This window comes from Leucopleurus acutus (genome assembly GCF_964270905.1).
Source record: "Leucopleurus acutus genome assembly, chromosome: 5".
NCBI classification, from domain to species: Eukaryota; Metazoa; Chordata; class Mammalia; order Artiodactyla; family Delphinidae; genus Leucopleurus; species Leucopleurus acutus.
The window spans coordinates 66,701,799-66,725,859 of NC_139147.1; the positions used below are offsets into that span (position 1 = coordinate 66,701,799).

At 42.4% G+C, this 24,061-nt stretch overlaps 1 protein-coding gene across 1 annotated transcript in view; it reads right to left on the minus strand.

Annotated features, from left to right (window-relative positions):
- The window catches only part of HGD (homogentisate 1,2-dioxygenase), a 45,587-nt gene that overhangs the window by 6,653 nt on the left and 14,873 nt on the right, over positions 1–24,061 (minus strand). Inside the window, exons 5-12 of the mRNA XM_082840045.1 lie at positions 13,453–13,512; positions 11,669–11,760; positions 10,440–10,474; positions 9,531–9,610; positions 8,484–8,583; positions 6,280–6,404; positions 4,017–4,121; positions 1,588–1,714 (exon numbers count right to left, since the gene is read on the minus strand). Of these exons, the coding sequence (XP_082696171.1) occupies positions 1,588–1,714; positions 4,017–4,121; positions 6,280–6,404; positions 8,484–8,583; positions 9,531–9,610; positions 10,440–10,474; positions 11,669–11,760; positions 13,453–13,512 (724 nt within the window). The remainder of the gene's footprint in view (positions 1–1,587; positions 1,715–4,016; positions 4,122–6,279; positions 6,405–8,483; positions 8,584–9,530; positions 9,611–10,439; positions 10,475–11,668; positions 11,761–13,452; positions 13,513–24,061) is intronic.

The following is a 24,061-nucleotide window of genomic DNA, read 5'->3' on the forward strand; positions in this document are numbered from 1 at the left end:
AACAAGCCCTCCAGGTGACACTGACACATGCTAAAATTTGAAAACCACTACCTCAGGCACGAAGAGCAGCCTCCATATAAGAACTATGTGAAATAGTGAAGTATCAAAGATTAGTATGTGACGTACAGGCTATAATCCAAAGCAATTCTCTTGCCTTGACAACAGGTTCTCTAGGGGACTAATTTCCAGGAGAACAGTTGGGACCTGTGATGGGCTTGATATTCTTCAGAAAGGACATAGTTTGTTACATCTCTATTCACAAAGTATCTGGTGTCCTTGAAGTGTTAACCAGTTGTGTCCTTTTCAGGTGATTTCACCTGAGAAAGGTGATGCTGACATTTGACCATGAAGTGACCTTCTTCCATTCTGAGGGCCTTTGTTCTCCACCCTCTACAAATGCCGAAATCGCTCCTTTAGTCACTGTTGTATCCTGTTAAAGTGCTGCCACCTGGGTACATATCGAGAGGCGCCTCAGAGACAGAAAGCCCTGAGGTTAACTAAAGAAAGGGGTTTGTTTTTTAGAATGTTCCAGCTGACATGCACCTCACAGTCTTTCCAGAACTCTATGTACAAAAATGTACTCTCCAGGAAGTAGAATTGTGCGTTGACATTTAGGTTGGGTTTATAGCTAGCTACTGCACAATTAAAAATGCCAGCTTCATTAAGTACAGCCATGAGGTACCTTATTCATTCTTGGCGATGCATTCACCTATTAAATAAATATTTATTAGATGCATATCATGCACTGGGCACTGTGCTAGGCATATCTGCTAGTGCCCATGACTGGTCCGGCATCGGACTGCCTTCATTAAATCCTGACTCCACCACTTAACTAGCTGTGAGGCCTTGAGCAAGTTACTTAATCCTTCACAGCTCAGTTTCATCTCTGAAAAAAAAAAAAGTGGCGGGGGTGGAGGCAGATAATGATACTACCTACCTTTCACAACTGTTATGAGGATTGAACGGGTTAATACTTTTAAAGAACCTTAGAGCCATAGGAAATTGTCAGTAAGTGTTCGCAGTAAGTAAAAACAGTATTAATAAAATGAAAAAAATCATAGATTTGGTAAGTTCTGTTCTAGACAACAACTGCTTTGCAGAAACTGCTTCCAGAATAGGATCCATCCCCTAGTGTGGACTGCAATCTGCTTTACCCCTCCAATTATTATTGGAGAAGGCACATTTTATTGGCTCTTGAACCAGACTTAGATAATGAACTTTCCAAAAACAGCAAACTAACCAACAACATCCCGTGGTTCCTCCTCCCTTTATACCTAAAATGTAGAGAAACATCTTGCTTCATCCTTTACCAGCCTTTGTGCCATTCTTCAGGGCCAGAGGAACTGGGCTCTAGGCATTACACAGTTGTTTCCTTCTCAGAGTCAACACGCCACTGCCATCCCCACACAAGTTGTGGCGTTTAAGTAGCTAAAATTCTGGGGGAGCGGCACTGGGCCTGGGGAGGCAGGCTTTGAACTCCAGCCAGGACAGGGCGTCCAAAAACACCTCTGGCAGCGTTCCCCGTGGGTAATGCTCACCACTCTGCCATCTCTTTGGTTTTCAAATGTAACTTGGCAAAAGACTTACTGTGGTAATAAGGAGGCCTGAAGGTCTTATCAGCAACTCCCCATCGCGGTGGGAAGATGACAAAATCAGCGATGGCCACTCCGGGGCGGACAGACTTGGCAGTCAATACCGTGAAAATGGATGGGTCCTGTGAAAGAAAGGACAAGGAAAGCCTGAAGACACGAGGAGAGGGAGGTGACTGAACAATGACACACGTCACCCATGCATGAAGGGTTTTTGAGTGAAACTGTAATGTCTGATCAAACCACAGGCCAGGCTAAGAAGTCTAGGCTTGTCATTGAGGTGTAGTAATCACTCATCTGACTTTCCCCTCTTGCTGTGCTTGAAGCAAAATGAATTAACACCAGCTAAGGAGATTCTGAGCAGCTTCTTCACCCTGCTGAGCCCTCATTTCATGTAAGTACTACCCTGTGGGTCTGACAACAAGCAGTGCATGCCTCCCAACTTCAGGTCAGAGTGACCAGAGCTGGGATGTGCTGCAGGGAGCTCTTGGCAGAAGGGGTGCTCAGAGTAAGGTGGAAATAGAAATAAAATAATATCCAAGGGTTGGTATAGATGTAGGATGTGTATCTCTTTGGAGGAATCACAGAGATTCCAGATGGTATCTTCATTGCTTTCTTACCCTTGTTTGACTCTCAGGTCTAAAATGCATCACTCGTCTGGGTGGTGGTAGTGTAGGGGAAAAGGGAATAGGTGGGGGGACAATATTATGATTTATCAAGAACTTTAGACTCCTTCGGTGGAAAGACTGAGATTCGACTTAATGGCAATCAATGATCATGTTTACTTTCAGATGCCACATGAGGGTCTGGGATTCAAAGATGATTGAGCACTACTCCTTGCTCTTTAGCATCATTAGTGGTGGTGGTGGGTGTGTGTGAGGGGGACTGAAGGAGTAATAAAACAAGTGCATGAATAATGAATCACAGCAAGGTGCCAAGGGAAATCTAGCTTTACAAATAGAGAGCCAAGGGGGTACAGAGTGCCTATCTCTACTGAGAGGATCAGGGAAGGCTTCAAAGAGGAGGTGACATTTGAGGTAGGACCTGAAGAATGAAAGGAGAAGGAAAGAAAAAGAGAGGGAAGGAGGGAGGGAAGGAGGAAGGAAGGAAGGGAAGGAAAGGAAGGAAAAGGCAGAAAGGCATTTTAAGCACAGATAACAGGAAAGATCAAAATGCACAGAGATTTTGTTGAGGCAAGAGAGCTAAAGCCCAGAGTGCACTGGCAAAAGGGAGAGGGGCAAGAGGTGGTACTGGGAAATGAGCCCAGGCCCAGATGGCAAAGACCATCAGATACCATGCTTCAGAGCTCAGACTTAATCCTAAACCACAGGGAACCTGCAAAGGTTTTCTAGTGCTGTGACAGAATGATCAGGTCTGAATTTTGGGAAAACAACTATAGCAGCAGTACAGAGGAGATTGGGCATGTGTAAATGCAAGTCAAAAAACGCTTTATGCTGTGAAAATGAACACTCCTTCATCTGTCATGAGAAATGATCTGAAACTGTTAAAAGGTAGCGAAGCTCAAATAAAGCTCTATCAGTGTCTCAGGATCCTTTTTCTTGCTGCTTTGGGCATGATGCCTCATTTTCTTTTCCCTTTTGATTTTATTAATTGTTGCTGCTCTTCAGAAGGGTAGTTTTGGGCCCCTAGAGGTAAGCTGAACTGGCTCGGAGTAATCTTTCTGTCTCTGGTTTCTTGCTTCTGCTCTAATTACCCCTCCAGCTTGTGGGTAAAGTTAATCTATTATGCAAAGTGAACTTTCCCCCAGGATCTCAGAAGTAGCACTTTATCAAGAATGTGGGGCCTTGGGGGCCTGCACTGTAGGCTGGGGACCTATTTGTAGTCCCCTGATTGACTGAACAATATGATCGAGTTCATAATCTAGAATTTCTTTGGTTTAAATTCAAGCACGGAACATTATGAGTAACTTTAGAAGAGGGCTGTCTGTTCCATCATGGCTAAAAAGAGCCGGGAGTGGAGGCACTGGAGTGGGCAGCCAGAGCTAGCAGACTCTTGGTATTTATGAGCAGGACAGAGAACTTTCCAAATCCAGAAATGTTCCTTCCTCACCACTCCATCACTAACATTAGCACTGGTTTTCTTTTGGGGATATATTTTCCAGGAAGAAACCAAGTTTTTAGCCATGTAGGAGAGTTCCTGTGAATACTCTGTAGAGAGCTGAGCTGTACTGCAGGGTGAGTGCTGAGCTTTTAGCCTGGATCGCCCTCTAGCTATGTTATTTACTCCTTCACTGAAGCCTTGCAGCAGATGATTCAAATTCCTGTCAGCACAGCGACAAATGACTAAATCTCGGGCTTCCAAGGGTGACACTGGTAGTGTTAAATCTGTGAATGTCAGGGGTCTACTGTGGACCCCTCCCACCTACGGGTGTCCTCTCCCCGGGGCCCCTCCATGGGCCAGACTTACTGCGTGGTCAAAGGCCACTGAGTTGATGACCATGAAGTTCTCCAAGTTGTACTTGTAGGGCGTATAATTCCCATGCCAGGCCACAACATTGAACGGGGAGACATCCTGATTAACAACAACAACAACAAAAAGGCAGGAAAGGGTGATTTTAGCATGTAATGCTTTTGTAGCTATGATTCCTCGGTTTGTACTTGGCATTATTGTCTCTTTTTTGATGTGATTCTGTTCTCATCATTTAATAATACCATCTTTGGGAAAAATATCACCCTGAATCATCTTGTGGTTGCTTCACATTCTCTCAAACTGTCCTCGCTATGCTGCTAACCCTAGTCTTCCAGTTCATAAGCTGCAGCTGCTTCTGATCACATGTGCAGCACAAGCACAGCACATGCTCCAAGCAGTGCCTTTTCAACAATTTTAACACAATTGTGAGAATCTGTGGATGCCAGCAATTCTTTGACAATCTGGGCCACCGTCTGGGTTTCCCAGTGCTGAGGGTAGGCACTTGGCTGTGACTGCTCTCCAGCTAACTGCTGCCCAGAGGAGATTCTAGTATATTCAGTGCCTGGGTTGGTGAGTGCAGGAAGGCTAGAAGGTCTCTAAGAGTTCCAGCCCCAGGGACTTGAGATTTCAGAGCAATCCTAAGGTGATGCTTCTTGGGTCTGCCCTGGGGTAAGAGAGGATCAGTGTTCTGTTATAGGAAGGTAGTTAGGCTAGGGAGTCCAGGTGATACAGTCCATGTACGTCAGCCTCCCAGGGCACAGATCATGGCAGAGATGGGAGAATGGATCAGTGGGGGCTCACACAAAGAATAACCCACACAGAGTCCATTTGGAAAGTGGAAACCCATGGAGCTGCTGGCTACCTCTAGCATGGTGATCCTCTATCAAATATATGTCAAATATAATACAGGAAATAGTCATTTAAAAATGAACGTGAATGGCACAATTTCGTTCCTTTTTATGGCTGAGTAGTATTCCATTGTATATATGTACCACATCTTCTTTATCGCCATTTGCAGAGACGTGGATGGACCTAGAGACTATCATACAGAGTGAAGTAAGTCAGAAAGAGGAAAAAAAGTCATATATTAACACATATATGTGGAATTTAGAACAATGGTACAGATGAACCTATTTGCAAAGCAGAAATAGAGACACAGAGGTAGAGAACAAACATATGGACACGAAGGGGTGGGGGGTGGGACGGACTGGGAGACTGGGATTGACGTATGTACACTACTATGTACGAAGTAGATGGCTGGTGAGTGCCTACTGTATAGCACAGGAAAAAAAATGAATGTGATTTCCACACTGCATCCCCAGAGGTCATCATTTTTGCCAGGCTGGAGTAGTAGCTCAGCACCTGCATTTTAAACAAGCTTTCCTGAGAATTTCTGATGCAAGTGGTCTCTGAACCACATTTTAGGAAATCCTGATCCAGAGAATATAGGGTGACTATGTGTCAATGAGTGTGACAATGAACCCTCAAGAGTTAATTTTAAATGCTAAACTAGTTGGTCTCTGCTGGTTAGCATACCTTCTAGATGCTGTCCAAAGAAAATAACGTGCCTTAGCAAAATATAAGCAATAAGTTAAATGGGCAAAAATAAAGCAAATGAATAATGGTAAACAGAAGAGGTCTTTGGATTATTTTTACTGTATGGTTACTTTATTTTACTATATTATATATCCAGTATATGAAGTAATAATGTATTATATTACAGATTATATATTGTTATGTTTATTATTATCTATGCCTTTGCTTATCTCCTGAGTTTACCAGGCTGGTGCTATCAACGAAGTCAAACTAACTGAGTTCTGCTTGTCTTCTATCAATTGTTGCTTGTATTTGAAAATATGGTGACCATTGTTGAATATAAGTCTTAGATGAACTGCTATTAACTCATTTTCCTTTTCAGAACATATTGCCCTGCCTGTATATTATGCTTCCCCAACATTTATAGAGACCTAGATATTGCGGGGTTTTTATTGCTTGATAAATAGAAAGAGCACGCCCTTTGGAGTCAGAAAGATATGGGTTTGAATGCTGATTCTGTCATTTACTGTGACATTTGGTAAGTTATCACCACCTGGCCTGTTTTCATGACTACAAGTAAGGCAAGTAGCACCTTATTTGTAGTATCTTAGTGATGTGGTAAAGATGAAATAATATATGTAAATACTTAATACTAGCCTTGGCAATCAGAAGGTGCTTAATAACTATTCATTCCTTCCCCTGCCTACAAACCCGCTTACTTTACCTGTTTGGCAGCAAACATCTTGCCCTGGTATTTATTAATCACAGTGTAACCACCTGGCGCTTGGTGATCTTCGTACCAGGCAACAGGTATCAAGAAATCACGAGGATTGGCCAAGCCATTGGCTCCTAGAACATAATGACCCAAAAGTCGTTTAGACACTTCTGAAATCACATAGGAAAGATGCCCACTGTTGCACAAAGAGAAAGGGCTTTCTTCCACGTCAAAAGCTACTCCACAATTTGCTTTCATTGTTCAAAGGCTCATTGGAATCCCAGTCTGGTGCCTTTTAAGGAGGACCTAAGGAATTTGGTCAGAAAAAAATCATGAAAATAGCATCATCATCATCACCAGCATTATGTCATAAAGTTGTAGAGTGAATATGGTTTATAAACATTTTACATGCATTATCTCATCACTACAGGGGAGGGAAGGGGAGGAGAGGGAGAGACTAGAAAAGAGGAAAGGGAAGATATGATAGAATACTAGATCTTTTTTTTCAAGAAAACTCTGATGACTCTAGAACTCATCTACAGTCCTTGAGAAAGGTTACATACTGTAGCCCCAGGTGTGCCTCTGCTCCTCAGACAGAACTCAGAATCAACCCAAGCCTGAAAAACTGCTCTGCAGCCTGACAATCTGTCTGCCACTGAGGGAGACAGTATTTGGGACTTGTCTGCTTACCTTTGCTTTGTGAGTGTTCCCTCCAGAGAGAAAAAAATAAATCAAAAGACCAAAAATGAAAAACGTAAGTGCAAAAACGTAATTTAACTCTGAGTGGAGAGACCTGGGGAGTGTTTTATCATTTCCAGCTCCTGGGGTTTAAAAGAAAAAATGTCCCCAGCTGGTTAGTAAATTATATATATTTTCCAGAGGGTACGTGTTCCATGGAACCCGGAGGCTCTGCTGGCTCTGGAGCAGCAGGAAGCCAGAGCAAAGTGGGAAGAGCGGGTGGAGAGCAGGATAACAGATGGCCCACCATGGCTCCACTGCCTCTCTGCTGCCTCTCACCTTCCTCTGACTATTTGGATCCCCCAGGGGAGTGACCAGAAGGCACATGCTGGCCTGTCCCTGGTTTGCTCTAAAAAAAATCTGTTGACAAGGAAAGGGAAGAGCTGGGGGCTGTGGCCACCACCTTCAGCAAACATGTCAAAGATGGAACCAAGGGCCAATTTTCCCAACCACTCCTTTCACTCCCAGGGACGTTTTGCGAACAACCCCTCCTACCGCCTTCACTTCTCTCCTGCTCTCCCGTCTCCAGCTTGCCAGAAGAATTGGGGGTGGGGGACTTGTTTCACTTTTGAAAGTTTTAATCTGCCTCGTGGAGGCTGTGGTTTCCAGCTCCTTCACAGTACTGAGGGAGGTATGCTTTTTGACTCTCAAGTGTGTAGATGTTTTGGAGGATGCTCAGTAGGAATGTGAGGTTCATAGACTGTATGTCTTTCAGTCCGTTTCCCCTTTCCATAGCCACATAGCCCCTACCATTTTTATGGCTTTTCCCATTTTATTGTCTACATACAAGCCACTCATTTAAGAACATGATCTTCCTTTTATCCACAAAACCCATTCCCACTTGTACACTTTTTCTTAAGCTCATCTCTTTCCTCTTTATTTTCCCTCAACTTTCCATCAAGGATTAGTCAAATCTTATCTTTTCTATGAAGCTGTTACTGGAGACTTGGCCTACAGTAACCCAGACTTCTACATCCTCTAGGGTATACTCTGTATAACCTGAAATCTATTACGTATTGTTTTGCTCTCCAATGGCCTGTATACTATTCTAGAGAGAGATTTACCATGGGTTGGCTTGGATCGTTTTCTGTTATGCATGTATGTGATGGGAAGAAGCTTGTTCTAGCCTTAATGTGGTTCCTGTCATTACGCTCAGCACAACATGGGAGCCAAGACAAGCTGATGGACTGGTGCACTGACCAGCTAATTAATGAAGCTGTCATCTCATCAGATGGGTCAGCTATGCCACCTGGAGCCCCTGAACTTAGAAGTCTAAAATAAGAAGTCTGCGATTGCTCAGGGAACTCTAGTATGTTCTGAAATTCCCAACTACACTTGGTCTAGGGAAGAAGTTGTCTAGAAAGGAAAGTTGAAGTTTGAGTGAGATAAAGAGGGGAGATGGATGTTTAACTTTCATGCAATTATCTGTGTCCTATATTTCAAGTCAGGCTTAGAAGCTTGCATTGAAGATTTACCAATAGGTCCAAGGTCAGGCAACTCAAAGTGGACGCCGTAGACCTCCAGGATGTAGCCCCTGGTCTCCTCGAAGACATCTATGCTGAATCGCATTCCTCTCTGGAACAGAAGTAAACATTGGTGTGCTCTCCCAAATTATACCTGTAGTTATAAAGAAGCTGCCCAAGAGCCACAGCCAGCCTCACTTGCACAAGTAATTCTGTAGCCTGTTGAATTATGTTGGAAAGCTGACCAGCTCAAAGAGGAGGTAGAAAGAAAAATTTAACTTCTAATCACATCTGTGACTCAAACCAATTCTAGTCTACTCTCTCACTGGGTCCATAGATAACAGTGCCCTGATTTAGCCAACTTTTAAAGAAATCCATCTTCACTGCTTTCCACCCGCACCAGGGCCTTATCCAGAGTGTGTATAAATATTTAGGAAAGTGAATTGACAATGTTCTTTGCTTTGTGATTGTGTACTATTTTAAAACAAAGTAGGGGGCTTCCTGGTGGCGCAGTGGTTAAGAATCCGCCTGCCAATGCAGGGGACACGGGTTCGAGCCCTGGTCTGGGAAGATCCCACAGGCTGCAGAGCAACTAAGCCTATGCGCCACAACTACTGAGCCTACGCTCCAGAGCCTGTGAGCCACAACTACTGAGCCTGCATGCCACAGCTACTGAAGCCCATGTGCCTAGAGCCCGTCCTCCACAACAAGAGAAGCTACTGCAATGAGAAGCCCACGCACTGCAACGAAGAGTAGCTCCCGCTCGCCACAACTAGAGAAAGCCTGCGCACAGTAACGAAGACCCAACACAGCCAAACTAACTAACTAACTAACTAAACTAACTAACTAACTAAATAAAATAAATTTGAAAAATAATAAAACAAAGTAGGCACACAAGTCTAGTTACCCTTCTGCACAGGGAGCCTTCTGTATAACTCAAACTTCCTCCCCATTGCCCAGACATGACAGAGAAATTTTAGAGTTGGAAATAGCAGCAGTTGCAACATCAGATCGCTCCCAAATTAGGGAGAAGCAGGGAGAGGGGGACACATCACCAACCTGAATGACGCATATCTCGTTGGGCTGAACAAGCATCTTGCCAAACTCGGTGTAAATGAGAAGTTTCCCTTTCTGGGGAACTAACAAAAAAGACAGGGTGGCAGTGGGTAGCTCTTTTCAGGCGAGAATGACTTCATGAAGAGTAAAAGGCTTAAGGGCTGCATTTGCTTTTTCATTCCAAATGAAAAGTACTTTATTGAGTTTTATGGGGGAATATGACAGAATTGACAACTTATGTTAGCTATTTTACTATCTAGAAAAACATGAATGGAAAAATTGACTCTGCTTTTTTCTTCTTTTCTTTTGTTGCCAGGTAAGGAGCTTGTATTTGCACAATTCTGTGGCTTGACCAGAAAGAGCAGAAGAAATAGGATGGAAAAAGACCCATTTCTGATAGTTCCAGCAGAATGCTGGCATTTGCATGTCTACTGTCTACATCAAAATGTTCACTCCATAATATCGTACTAAAACCATCGAAAAAGAATGGGTAGACCAGAGAAATCCCTACTAGACTTTCCATCCTTCCTGATGGTCTCATGAAAATTTGTATTTATATTGCAGATATCAATGACAGATGGTCTTTTCTTGGGTGAGTGTGAAGGCAAATAGAGTTATCTTAACAAGTTAATCACATGTTGGTATTACTCTTCATTTCTTTTCAGCTGCCCAGATATCCCAGATCAGAAAGGCCCAGAAGAAACGAGCAAAGACAGGGAGACCAGGAAATAGAGTAGGGGCTTGGGGGTACACAAAGAATATTTTCCAGACCTCCAATCGCCTTTACACCTCAGTCTGTAGACTGCACTAAATAAGACAGATTGAAAGGAAAGTCATATGTATACAATTAAAAAGTAGCTTATGACTAGGGATCAATTACCAATGAAAGGGTCTGAAATCTTCAAAACTTACCAATCAAGAAGTCTCCATCTGAACTGTAAAAGCATCTGAAACATATAGAATAATTCCTATGATTTTCAGTTTTAACACTGTCCAGGCAAATTAATTCACTGTACAAATTATTGCTCAGTACCTGGTATGTGCTAGGCTTAGTGCTGGGTGTAAAATGATGAGCAAAATGACCCCATCTCTGCCCTCATGGAGCCTTAGAGTCTAGTAGGAAGTCAGACAGCAATCCAACAACTACAGAACCATATCATCATAAACTGTAATGACACTGTGAATGTCACGTTCAGGGGACTGAAAGAATAATGAACCTGATCTAGTCTGAGGAGGCAGCCAAGGCTTCCCTGAAGGGGGAATGTCTGACCTGAGATCTGAAAAAATCATCTAGGCAAGGGCTTGGGGATGGGATGGGGGTGGGGTGGGGAGAACATTCCAGAAGGAACAGCACAGGCACCTGCTCTGAGGCAGAAAGGCACATGGCAGGTAGAAAGAACTGAATGAAGGCTAATGCAGCTCAGGTAGACAGACAGGAGGAGCCTGGTATGACGCTGGACCCCGAGGGACATCTCCAGTGCCTTGTCATAGGGCCGTGATTTTGGCCCTGATTCATGGCTCAGAGAAGTTAAATGACTTGTCCTAGGTTGCTCAGCCAAGAAGAATGGATTGGGCTTTGGACACAGCCGTCTGGTTCCAAAGGTAGTGTGCAAAACTGCTATGATATTCTGCTTCCCAAAGAAAAGGCAAAAATGACTTTTATGTAAGTGTTTCTGATTTTGAAAAAAAAATCTAATATGTAAGTTCTTTTATTTAGGATCTTTAAGCTTACGCAAAGTTATTAGCTGAAGCCAAAGTCTGCCACCAACAGGTAGCCCTAATGGCTGCTCATACAGTATGACTTTGGACTCAAGAACAGCCCTGGGGAACCTTAGACGTTAAGGATATTCTGACTCAAACCTGATTAAAGTCAAGGTTTGAGTCAGAATACTTAGACTACTCCTGCTTTCAGTGCTCCATTGTCCCTTTTGTATTTGCATTGTTATGTGACATTCTTATTTATGCCACAGAAGTCAGTCAAGATAGAAATGCTCATTTATTGTCATTATTTTAAAATGTATATCAAGATTGCTCTGGGGTAAAAAAAAAAAAAAGTAACAAAAACAACAAACCAGCCTTCACCCTCTTGCCAGTAGCTCTTGGGGAAGGGGGCTCTCGTGCCATAGCTCTGAGCCACTTACCTGTTCCCCATGGAGGTGTTGCACAGGAAAATGTGGACAGCAAGCCCATTGTTAGACCTGGTATCTCCAGCTCCACACAAGGTGTGCAGACCCTGGGAGAGACCGCACGAGAGGGAAAGGTGAATGAGGCCAGCCCTCCCACTGGTCCCTGAGAGTCATGAGGCAAATTCTACTAGGGTCTTCCCTTTGGGACCAGGGAACCCGGAATTTACTGACTTATGTTTGTAGATGGTGGCTCACCCTCATTGCCAGGCATGGCCCTAGGTCTGGATTGTCTTAATGGCTCCATCAGAGTTGACCTTACAGAGCATCAATTCATTACTTGGCATTTTATCAGTTTGGTGCTTAAGATCAACCTGAAGGAGAGTTTCCTTTGGAGGTAAAATTAGGCATCTAGGAGGCTTGGGGAGGAAAGTTGCAGCATTAAGGACCAATTAATGCCCCTCAAATATACATTACCATGTGGGTAGCCCTCTGCTTATGAATAGGGTCAGCCCTAATCTTTCCAGAACAGGGTAGAGGAAAGTATTCTGACCAACTGAAATCCTCTCTGCTAATAACCCACAGTCCCAAAGACTTTAACACATGGGCCTTCCCGAAAGGAGGGAGCTCTGTTCCTCCAGATATCTATAATTCACCCAGAGTGAGAGATTTCTTTTTACATTTTAACTCAGTTTGCAAGTTTGGGGCCTATTTAGATGAGCCCACACAGGGCTTGGAGCACTTAATATGATAAAGAATTCAACATGGAACAAACAATTTGGCCTAAGGCTGGGCACCTGGACTCTCCTTAAGTAAGCTATGAGCTGAGCTTGGTGTACAGAACCCTCCCCTGGCTTCTTTGAGCCCCACCTTGTAGCTCCCAGCCTCTCCCCTATATATGCTTTGTTCTGAGCACAGTTGTTCCAATACTCCCAGCACCTATAACTACCAAGCAGAACTTCTAATCAGCATTGTGCTAACCAGAGTTGCCACCCTGAATCGATGCTATTCTAGCCCAGGGGTCCATTGTGGGGAGTTCATGAAATTGGATGGGGAAAAAAATTATATATGTATTTCACTAATCTCTGACTGAAATTTATCATTTCCTTCAATTAACGTGAATGTAAGCAACAAACCACAGCAGTTTTAGAAGTGCCTGTAACCTTGTACTGATAGAAACCATAGATGATTTTATATCACATTATAGTTGTTACAGATATCCCAAAATATCATTTATGCTCATACTTTTAATAACCATAGTTGTTAGATCTTTTCATAGATCTTGTGATTTAGTGCATTAAGAAGGTAGCATATATATTACTATAAACCAAACCAAATTTGCTATTTTAATATTTTTATCACTGTTTTTCAATATAATTGGCTTCTTTGTAATTTTATGTAATTTATTTTATGCATTTAAAAACAAACACAGGCTTAAAAAATAAATAAATAAATAAAATAAAAACACAGGCTTCCAGACTTTCAAAGGAGTCCATGGAACAAAGAGGCTCAGAACCCGTGTTCTAGCCAGGAACAAAGAAACGTGAAGTAGGTAAATGCCCAATTTCCATTGGCTGTTTGGAGATGTTGTAAATAGCTCACAAGTGCCCTTTGGTGTCAGTGGCCATATAGTGCCTGTACGTAAGACATCCCTCTGCCAGCCCCAAAAGCAGAGGCAGGTGGTGCTATGTCTGCTGCCTGCCTCCAAGGCTGCTTCTGCTTGGCATCCAGCCTGCAAATGGCTGGATCACTCACCGCAGAAGAGAGTGGTGGGCAGGTGTGGATAGTATTGACTTACTTACACTCACGAAGTCCACTTTCTTCTGAGAGGCTTTTGGAATCTCAAATGGTTTCCATCTCAGCTGGAAAAGAAATACGCATACAGAAAAATTATTTCACATGGGGAAACCACAGACTTTCTCAATAAATAGCATGAAAAAGGACAGCTGCTCACTCTGTGAGGCTCTGACTACTTGTGATTTTGTTATTTTCAATTTAATAATTATCCATCATTTCCTTAAAGGGGCTCAGTTGGGTTCTGTGTGTGTATGCAGGGTGTATGTTTGTGTTGTGTGTGTATGTTTAACCTATATGTATATATATTGTCTTCATTCCTTAGCATTTTAAATTACAAAAATAAAAAATCATTGCTTCCTATTTCTTTTAACATTTTGCTCTGGCACATCAGTGAGTTTTGACTGATGCTGCTTTTTATGCTATTTATAATCAGCTCCCTTTCCTGGTGTGCCAGCCTCTCTGTGTGGGCTCCTGACACTGCAGGGGAAGGCTCTACTTCTTACTTCCAGCCCTTGGAGTTTTGAATTATTTCTTTAAGAGAAAGAAAAAGCACCCAGCTGAGATTGGATTTGGTAAATGCAGTACCAGGTTCAGTTTCTTCACCAAACCCCGTGTTTGTCCCCGGGCTGCCTGCCGGTTCAGTTTAAATCACAACAATCTTTAATTTAATAATGAAATGATCTAAGCAAGTAGGAAATAAAATCAGCAGGTCTGAGCCCTACTAGAAGTGTCGGCCCAGCACTTATTAATCAACTTGGCCGCGGGCCTGACCCAGGCAGTCTGGCAGCTGATAAACCCAGCAGCCTCAGGACATCTCATGGAGTGACCTACACCCTGAGGGCTGGCTCCACTGGTTGCAGTGCCTGGTCAAGGCAGGCCCTCCAGTGGGTCATGGGGCTCAGCTCATTCTGTAGTCCAGAGAGGCAGCTGGGTGGGAAAGGAAGCAGCACGTGGAAAAGGCAGCGCTAGGATGATCCTGCTTCTCTGATGTACACAGTCAGGCAGCAGCCTTTATTTCTTAAAAGCAAAGCAGGATTATCACATTCTGGGACTACTTTAAAAGAATGTAAGATGTTGACTTGAAAAACATTGTTGAAATCATGCTTCAGAGAGAAGGAAAAGGTTTAGGACTAATTTCACTGGGGATGATATTTCCTGGGGGAGTGGGAGGAACCTGAGACCAAGGATCTAGGAAAGGGTTTCTCAACTCTGGCACTATTGACGTTTTGTGTCAGACAATTCTTTGTTGCAGGGGCTGTCCTGTGCATTGCAGGATGTTTAGCAGCGTCCCTGACCTCTACTCACTGGATGCTGATAGCACTCCCCCAAGTTATAACAGCCAAAAATGTCTCCAGACATTGTCAGATGTCACCTGGGGGACAAATATTCCCTGGTCGAGCACCATTGACCTAGGAGGATATTTCCCTGACATCAGCCAGGGCCACAGCTAAGCACTGCTGGCTTTTTTTTTTTTTTTACCATGAACCATTACCTGCTGCTTCCCTGTTTAGTAGCAGCACAGAGTTTGTACACCCAGGAAGATTGTCTGGAAGATAATATTACTTAGAATCTTGGTTCTAAGAGGAGTCATCATTCTAAATTTCCCAATGGAAGGGATTTAAGTATCCGATCAATGGTTACCTGGGCAACCTTTTAGATCTATCCAGAGATTCTAAACCCTGGCAAGCCATGAGAATCACCCAGAGAGTCTTTGAGATCCCAAAACAAATTAAATCAGAATCTTAATTCTGATTGAGAAGGTAGGACCAAGGCATCAGTATTTTATAAAAGCTCTGTCTTATAAAAAAACTTTAATGTGCAGCTATGGTTTAAGAATGAGCACACCCAACCCAGAGAGCCTGTGATTTTTGTATTGCTATTCATGTTCATGTTCAGAAAAGTCCACTTAGTCAACCAACCAGTCAATCAACTAAATTGCTGTATCTAGGGACAGTTACCAAATAGCAAGGATGTTTAAATAATACAAGTCTAAGGCTTTCCAAACCTAAGGGAAAAAGAAGAGCAAGAAAAGAGAGAGAAGAAAGAAAAAAAGAAATAAACAAAAGGGAGCAAGTAAGCAAGAGAGAATCCCAGTAATAGGAAAGCACTACCTGGTTTGTTGCACTGACACTGAAACTGAGCAGGACCCTGCAGGGCCCTCCCAGGTGTCCCCTGTTTCTTGTTTGTAGGAAAAAAAAAAGGCTTTAATTTGCTAGGCCTTCTCTGAGTTCCAAAGAGCAGGCTCAAGCATTTAATAGGAAGAGAGAGTCACAGGACTCCTGGATCCTCCTCAAGGGATATACATATCTGTATCTGATGCATATCTTTGAGTTGTTCTGCAGAAATTAAGACCCCTACCCAGTAGAAGATGGTGACTATATGCTGACAACAAGCACTTAGACCCCAGACTGGTTGGAACCAGAAGGCTGAGATTCCAGAGACATCACTGTGTTACCTCACCACCAACCAATCAGAAGAAAGTCACACACCCTGCAGTCCTCACCCCAAATTTTGCCTTTAAAAACTCTTCCCCAGAAATCATCATGGAGTTTGGCCCTTTTGAGCATGAGCCACCTTATCTCCTTGTTTGGCCCTTGCAATAAATCTTTCTCTGCTCCAAACTCTGACATCTCATTTTGTTTAGCCTCACTGTGCATCAGGTACATGAACTTGGGTTTGACAGCATGACAGCACCTTTGTAGATCTTCCTGAAATTAAAAATACCTGTTGTGGGTAGAAATAAAGTCCTGGCCCCTAGAGAAGAGGTTGGTACATTTTGAGTAGGAAAGACTGAACCAGAGAGGCCAATGGGTTGGTTTGGTTAGGTTTTTGCTGGTCAGTTTTTCAAAATCTTCTGTAGCACATCAGTCATGAGGAGAGAGAGCCTGGAGTGGAAGGTGGAAGGGCACCTACATGATGATGTAGGTAACATGCCTTCAATAGGGCCCACATCCTGGATGAGGTGGTGGTCTTGAAGAACCTTCTCTAATGCAAAAGGTGATGCCCTTCAGATGATGGAGATGTTATAGGGAAAGGAGTAATTTATCTGCTGAGTCTGATGGCAGAGGATTGTGCAGGACCTATACTCAGCATATCATGAACAATAATAAAGACCCCAAGGTGGTTCTGATAAACCCAGTACCCACAAGAAGAAGCCAGCTTTGAGTCTTCAGTTAAGAGATTTGGGTCAAGAGTTTTGGTGCAATATCATGTTGAATGTAGGGAGGGAAATTTGAGGAGAGGATAAACAGGAAGAGGCTATGGAGTGGACAGTGGAAACATCTCCTGCTAAAGCCAGATATTCAGACTAACTGCATGCTATGGAGCAGTAACCCTCTGATCCAAGGCCAGCCCAAGGGGACTGTGCACTGGGCTGAGCCAGGAGACCTGGGTTCTGCAGCTGCCTCTGTTCCTATTTACTCTGTGACTTCTGGCAAGTCACTGGATGCTTATTAACTGATTTAATTCTATAACTTTTTAACAGTTAATTTTGTTTATATTATTGCTAAAGAAACCCCCAAACAGAATTCAATTATTAACATTTCAAAAACAATGAAATCAGTTGAAGTACCCAATACAATGTCTTGACTATAGTGGATATTAATATATTTGTATTGAATGATTGAATGAATGAACAAATATAAGACACTGAGAACATTGTTAATATCTCAAAAAACAAGACTAAAGCAAATTTGTGAGACTTTTGGAAGTCAAAATGACATTCAGGCAATAGCTAGTAAATTGACAAATGTTTCTAAAAGTCCTGAGATTGTTTCTAAAATATAAGTCAGTTCTTTACACATGTGAAAACCCCTCAGTTCTTCCATATCCTTTCTGATTTTCTGTCCAGTTGTTCTATCAGCTGTTGAGAGAGAGGTGTTGATGTTTCCAACTATAATTGTGGATTAACTCTGTTTCTCCTTTCAGTTCTATCATTGCTTCACATATTTTGCAGCTGTGGTCTGCAAATTCTGTTGGAAAATAAACTCTTACTTACTAGAAGTGAGATGGTCAAAAATAATTTGGAAAGCATCTTCAACAGAGACTAAAGTTAGAATTAAAAATTCTTTAAGGTTACCAAAGGAGTAGGAGAATCATGGCAATATTTAATGATCAGGATTTGAAATTCATGCTCAGGGATGTAAATGAAACCAAAGAATTGGACTCAGTATTTCCAAAGTCAGAAGATTGCGAGGTGTACTGGATGATCTGAGTATCACCTTCAACACTACATAAGATTCCCTCCAAAGCTGCCTTGGACTCAACTAGATTGGATGAGTTGGATACTCTCAACAACACTGGTGGGCTAGAGGTAGACATATCATTAGAAATTGATAACATCTATCCCAGATTTTGGAAGTAACTTGTAGATGGTTTTGTGATCATAATATGCAAACAGTTGTTAGCAGCAGCTATGGCTAGGAGAGGTCCAGGGTAATGTACTACAGTGAGTTTCAGCCCAGACTAGGGAAGATGGGACAGGGGGATAAAATAAAACAGTGGCTCATTAAATTCTTCAGCAAATCTAGAATTTGAGGACAAAGGCAACATAATTTATGTGGAGAGAAATCAGGCTTTGGGCGACTCTTTGGTGGTATTAGAGGTAATAGAGCACAGTTAAGGAAGATTCAAATCATTGTACTTTGTTTAGCCTTTTAAAAGTCTTTCATGAGAAGACAAAAAAAGATGAGCCAGCATACTATTTAGATGACATTTTTTCATGGATAGAAACCTGGATCCCTATTTGCCCTTGCCCTTGAGGGTAAAACTAAGGGCTTTATATCCATTATTCAGCACCCAGAGCATGAAACATAGTAGTCACTCAATAAATATTTGTTGGCTGACATTTAATTCTCACAACAACCCTCTAAGGCTCCCATAATTATTATCTCTATTTTAAAGTGACAAGACTAATGGTTTAGAGCAGATAAGTTTTCTTTACTAAGAACTGATACCAACAATTTCTCAGCCTCCCTTAGCAACCTAAACCCTGAGCCCTTTAATCTCAGCCTGTCTTGATGTGCTTTCCAAACCATTCATGATCTCCATGGCTCCCAGGCTTTGCCTCCTTTTAATGGTCTTATACTTGGTCCTCTAATCTGGGCCCTTATCTACTGCTCCTCAGGTGCTGAGTTGCCTTGGCCCAGTCTGACTCCTGGGACCCAAATCCTGCTAAGGTCCTTCAAAGTCAGCATTCTTGTCCAATCCCTATATATTAACTCATTCAAATGATTTATCGTACCACTCCTTGTGCCAGGTTTTGTGCTAGGTACCAGAGGTGAACATGACAGTCTCTGCCCTCAGGGAACAAGAAGACCCTGCAAGTATGGGCAATTCATGATTGAAAAACAAGGAAATGGATAACTGGAAGTGACTTTGGAAGAGAAATATAAGCAGGAATGTTCCCTCAGGAATAATTCCTGGTACAGGGCATATTTAACATTCTTACACATGAGCAATAAGAGACACACACAATAAAATAATCTGGTTTGCATACAGCTTCAACATCTTTCCAAGCAGTGAAGTGCAAGTTGATGGAGATGTACTTAAAAAGAGCCAGCAAACTGTCCAAAAGGGCTGAACAGTGCAATGTGCACTGCGGTGTTGGCAAGCGCCAGTGAATGCATTTAGAGAAATGTAATCTAGTCTATTTATAGGATGATCGGATCTGAGCTATCAGGGAGTTACTTCAACAAATACTTGTGATTCTACCGTTTGGAAGAAGGCATGTGCTGGACACTGCAGGTTGTATGAAAATGATGGAGACATAGATCCTACTCTCAAATACTCTGAGAAATATTGAAAGAGTTCAGTGAAGAAGGTGGTATTTAAGATGAATCTTAAATTATGGGTGGCATTTGGGTGGGTGGATACTTGTGAGGGAAGAAGAGAAAATTCTAAGTAGATGAAAGGGCATAAAGCACCCAGGCAAGAAAATTTAGAGTATTGTCCTGGAATGGTGAAAGTTCCAGTGTGGCTGATGGGTAGAGGACAGGGAAGAGAGGGAAGGGCTTGAAAGATACAATAAGAATCACCTGTCGTGGGAGCCTGCATTTGATTGGCTGGGCAGTGGGAGGGAGAGTTAATGGCAGGATTTAAATATTTTTGAATGATAATTTAGTAAGTTGAGTCTGGCAGCAATGTGTGGGATAGGGTGGGAAGACACACAGATCAGTTAGGAGGCCATTTTAACAGTCCTGGTAAGAGGAAAAAAGGTCCAGACCAGGGGTGTGAAGAAAAGGAAGGAGAATACAGATACCAGAGACATCTTGGGAGCAAATGCTACAGCAGTGTTTCTTAAAGTGTGGTCCAGAGCCAATCTGAATGGAAATCATCTAGAGAGACTCCTGTGCATCATCCTAGACCTACTGAATTAGAATCTCTGGGTGGGGAGTCTGGGGAATCTACATTTTCAACAAGTCACCCCGGTAACTTTTATGTAGGTGGGAATCACCATTCTATAGACATGGCACCTAATTCAATGTAAAGAGAGAAAGAAGTTCTCAAAGATGACTCTAAGGATTGGCTGGGCAGTGGAAGGGAGGGGTAATAGCAGGTTGAGAGTGAAAGAATGGTTGTGTCATTAACAGACCTAGAGAAGCCAGAGAGAGAGGAAAGCTTGGATGGGACTACGATGTCTTCAGTATGGATCCTGTTGAGTTGGGACATACACATGGCAATGTCCCCTGTGGGGTTTGAAGTTGGTGGGGAGATTTGTAAAACATATTGCAGAGAGGTAATAGTTAATGTCATGGGAACGAATGATGTTCGTTAGATTTTAAAAAGTAAAACATGTGGAAGATGGCAAGGGGGAGAAGAAGTGGATGCTAGAGTATAAATGAGGTTCTGCAATGAAGGCAGCCCCAGAATAGCTTCCAAACCCGAGTGGTGGGACTGACTTCCTGCAACATGGCCTACCAAGTTATACCAAGCTTTGGGCTGAAATTAGGTTGGGTGAAGTTAGACATCTATAATTCTACCTGCAGAGATGTAGACATGTGGGGATAGGTGGGAAGTGAAGTGGGCTAGAAACCCCCCCTGTTGCTCAAGGAATTCCTCCTCTTAGTTCACCAAAGCTGGGTATTTCTTATAAGCAGCAATTAACCCTTCATCTCTAAAACAGAGTCCAATGAAAGTGGGACTCACTAACTGATAATTGGAAGGAAAGGGGAGGAAGCAAAGGGAGAATTGGGCTGAACTGTCTTCTCCCCAAAATTCGTATGTTGGAGTCCAAACCCCTAGTACCTCAGAATATAACTGTATTTGGAGATAGGGTCTTTACAGAAGTGATTAAGTTAAAATGAGGTCATTTGGGTGGGCTCTGATCAGCATGATGTGTCCTTATAAGATGAGGAAATTTGAACACAGAGACGTAGAGAGGGAAGACTATGTGAAGACACAGGGGAAGATAGCCAACTGCAAGCCAGTCGAGAGGCCTCAGAAGAAACCCAGCTGCTGAAACCTTGATCTCAGACATCTTGCCTCCACAACTGTGAGAAAATAAATCTTTATTGTTTAAGCCACCCAGTCTGTGGTACTTTGTAAAGGCAGCCCTAGCAAACTAATACAGAGGGGAAGGGCCAATGGGGGTGAAAAGAAAGAGAAGAAAAAAAGAAGGTAAGAAAGACAAGAAGGAAGAGGAAGTGAGCAGCAGGAGAGAGTAAGTACTTCCCTCTCTCCCAGGAGGATGATGGAGACAGGGCAGGGGCAAGAGAGTCTAGTTCAGGACCTTGGAGATGGCCTGTTTTGCAGGTTTACACAATGGAAACGATAGAGATCCAGGAAGAAAAGAGGGTAATCTAAAAAAAAAAAAGTTCTGATGAACCTAGGGGCAGGACAGGAATAAAGACACAGACATAGAGAATGGACTTGAGGACACGGGGAGGGGGAAGGGTAAGCTGGGACGAAGTGAGAGAGTGGCATGGACATATATATACTACCAAATGTAAAATAGATAGCATGGACATATATACACTACCAAATGTAAAATAGCTAGTGGGAAGTAGTTGCATAGCACAGGGAGATCAGCTCAGTGCTTTGTGTCCACCTAGAGGGGTGGGATAGGGAGGGTGGGAGGGAGACGCAAGAGGGAAGAGATATGGGATGTATGTATATGTATAGCTGATTCACTTTGTTACACTGCAGAAACTAACACACCATTGTAAAGCAATTATACTCCAATAAAGATGTTAAAAAAATAAAAGAAAAGAGGGAAGTCAACTGTTCCAGGCTTTGGGACGTTGAGGAGAAAAGGATTGTATTTAGCCATGGATGATTTATAATAGTAAAAATGGAAACAATCTAAATATCTGACAACAGAGGAATTATAAACATGTATTGGATAATTATGCCACATGAAAAATCATCTACACTCAAAGAGTTTAAAAAGACATGGAGGGCTTCCCTGGTGGCGCAGTGGTTGAGAGTCTGCCTGCCAATGCAGGGGACACGGGTTCGTGCCCCCGTCCGGGAGGATCCCACATGCCGCGGAGCAGCTAGGCCCGTGAGCCATGGCCACTGAGCCTGCGCGTCTGGAGCCTGTGCTCCGCAACAGGAGAGGCCACAACAGTGAGAGGCCCGCGAACCGCAAAAAAACAAAAACCCCCAAAAAACCCCACAAAGACCTGGAAAAAGGCACAAAATATGATGTTTAAATAAATTAAAAAAAGCAGAATGTAAAACTGTATTAGAGAATGACTGTACTTACAGTAAATATATATGTAACTACCTTTTTAAAAATTAAAGTATAGTTGATTTACAATGTTGTGTTAGTTTCTGGTGTACAGCAAAGTGATTCAGTTATACACATATATGTATATATATTCTTTTTCATATTCTTTTCCATTATGGTTTATTACAGGATATTAAGTATAGTTCCCTGTGCTACACAGTAAGACCTTATTGATTATGTATTTTATATATAGTAGTTTGTATCTGCTAATCCCAAACTCCCAATTTATCCCTCCTCCCCCTTTCCCCTTTGGTAACCATAAATTTGTTTTCTGTCTGTGAGTTTGTTTCTGTTTTGTAAATAAATTCATTTTTATCATATATTAGATTCCACATATAAGTAGTATGATAATCTCTACTTAGTGAAGTCAGATAGAGAAAGACAGACATAAACAGCATTAATATAAGAGCATGCACAGCCTCTTCCCCTTCCCTTCCCTGCTCCCTATGGAAAATTCTGCTTGGCTCATTCCCACTCCCTCAGTCCTTTGAACTCCAGTCTCACCATGTAGATCAATGTTGTGTGTGTGTGTGTGTGTGTGTGTGTGTGTGTGTGTGTCCTGGGAAAATGAGATGAGGAACTACACTGTGTCATTTTCTAGAGGCAGAAGGTAGGGGCAGGCAGAGGCAAGCCATGAACAAGTGGTCCAGGCCTGAGGAGCTTGGGGAAGACTAGGTGTGAGAGGGTTGGGGTCTAGGAAAAATTGGGGGATGGGGATTTTGAAAAGTGTTGCTGTGGGTCATAGCCTGGATGCTCCTTAATGTTTTCAGGGGAAGCAAATGAAGATTGGGATTATTTTCAATTACTTTTGGTCTCTGGCTACATGAGACCCCAGATCTTATTTATTTACATATATGTGCAAAGAAAAGGACTGGAAAGAAAGAAACCAAAACACTAGAAGTGGTTAACTCTGCATTGGTGGGATTATTAGGCATTGACACTTTTATGTAAGTTTTGAATAAAAACATGTATTAATGGTAAGGGGTGCATTATTGTTGTTTAAAGAAGGTATACATACTTTCAGTAGAGTGATCTGGGCAGGTTGAATTGCAAAGGGTTAGGAGTGAATAGGGGTGATAAAGTGGGCTTGGATTACTTTCTCAAGAAGTTGCTATGAATAGGAGAGACTTGGGCAAAAGCTTAAAGAGGTGGGAAATCCAAGACATTTTTGGAGGGAGGGGGCTTTTAGGATAGTGAGATCTAAAGAGTTTGACAAATAAGGCATCAAACACCCACTAACAATGTATTGTTTTGAAACATTTTTGATAATTTGTATGTCCTGGAGGCAGAGGGAATTTTATGATATAATCTTTAATTAGCTTTGAGGTGTTTCTCACTTGGTCCAAATGATATTGATTGAGAACTAAAAGGTAATTTCCTCAGCTGAGGCTTAACTGAGTCAAGAGTCTGACTTTCCAACAATTAAGACATTAGGGCTGTAGTGATAACAAAGATAAACTTTAAAGGACTCTGACGTTTAAAAGAGGAATGCTGATTCAGGAATGCTAATTGAAATCTGTAAACTCACAGTTAAATTAGATGCAGATTTGTTTGTTAAATTCTGGGATTCCAGAAGTTAGAGGAAGGTGCATGATGAACAAAATTAGGTATATTTCTTATGTGAGATATTAATGGATTGAACTTGTTATGTCCACAGCTGAATATAACTACACTCAAAAGGAGTTTGCATTAATTCTTAGATGATTAATTAAATATACCCTAAAAGAAAATGAAGGTTTGGGGGCATAGTTTCCCCTGGGAGGGTATCAAAGAACACAGTGATGGTAGCATATCCCATAATGCTCCCTTGGAGGTAATATTAAGTAATTCTCATGTTCTCAAATTCCCAGAGATGACTAACGTGGGAGTTGGTGAAGCTGATG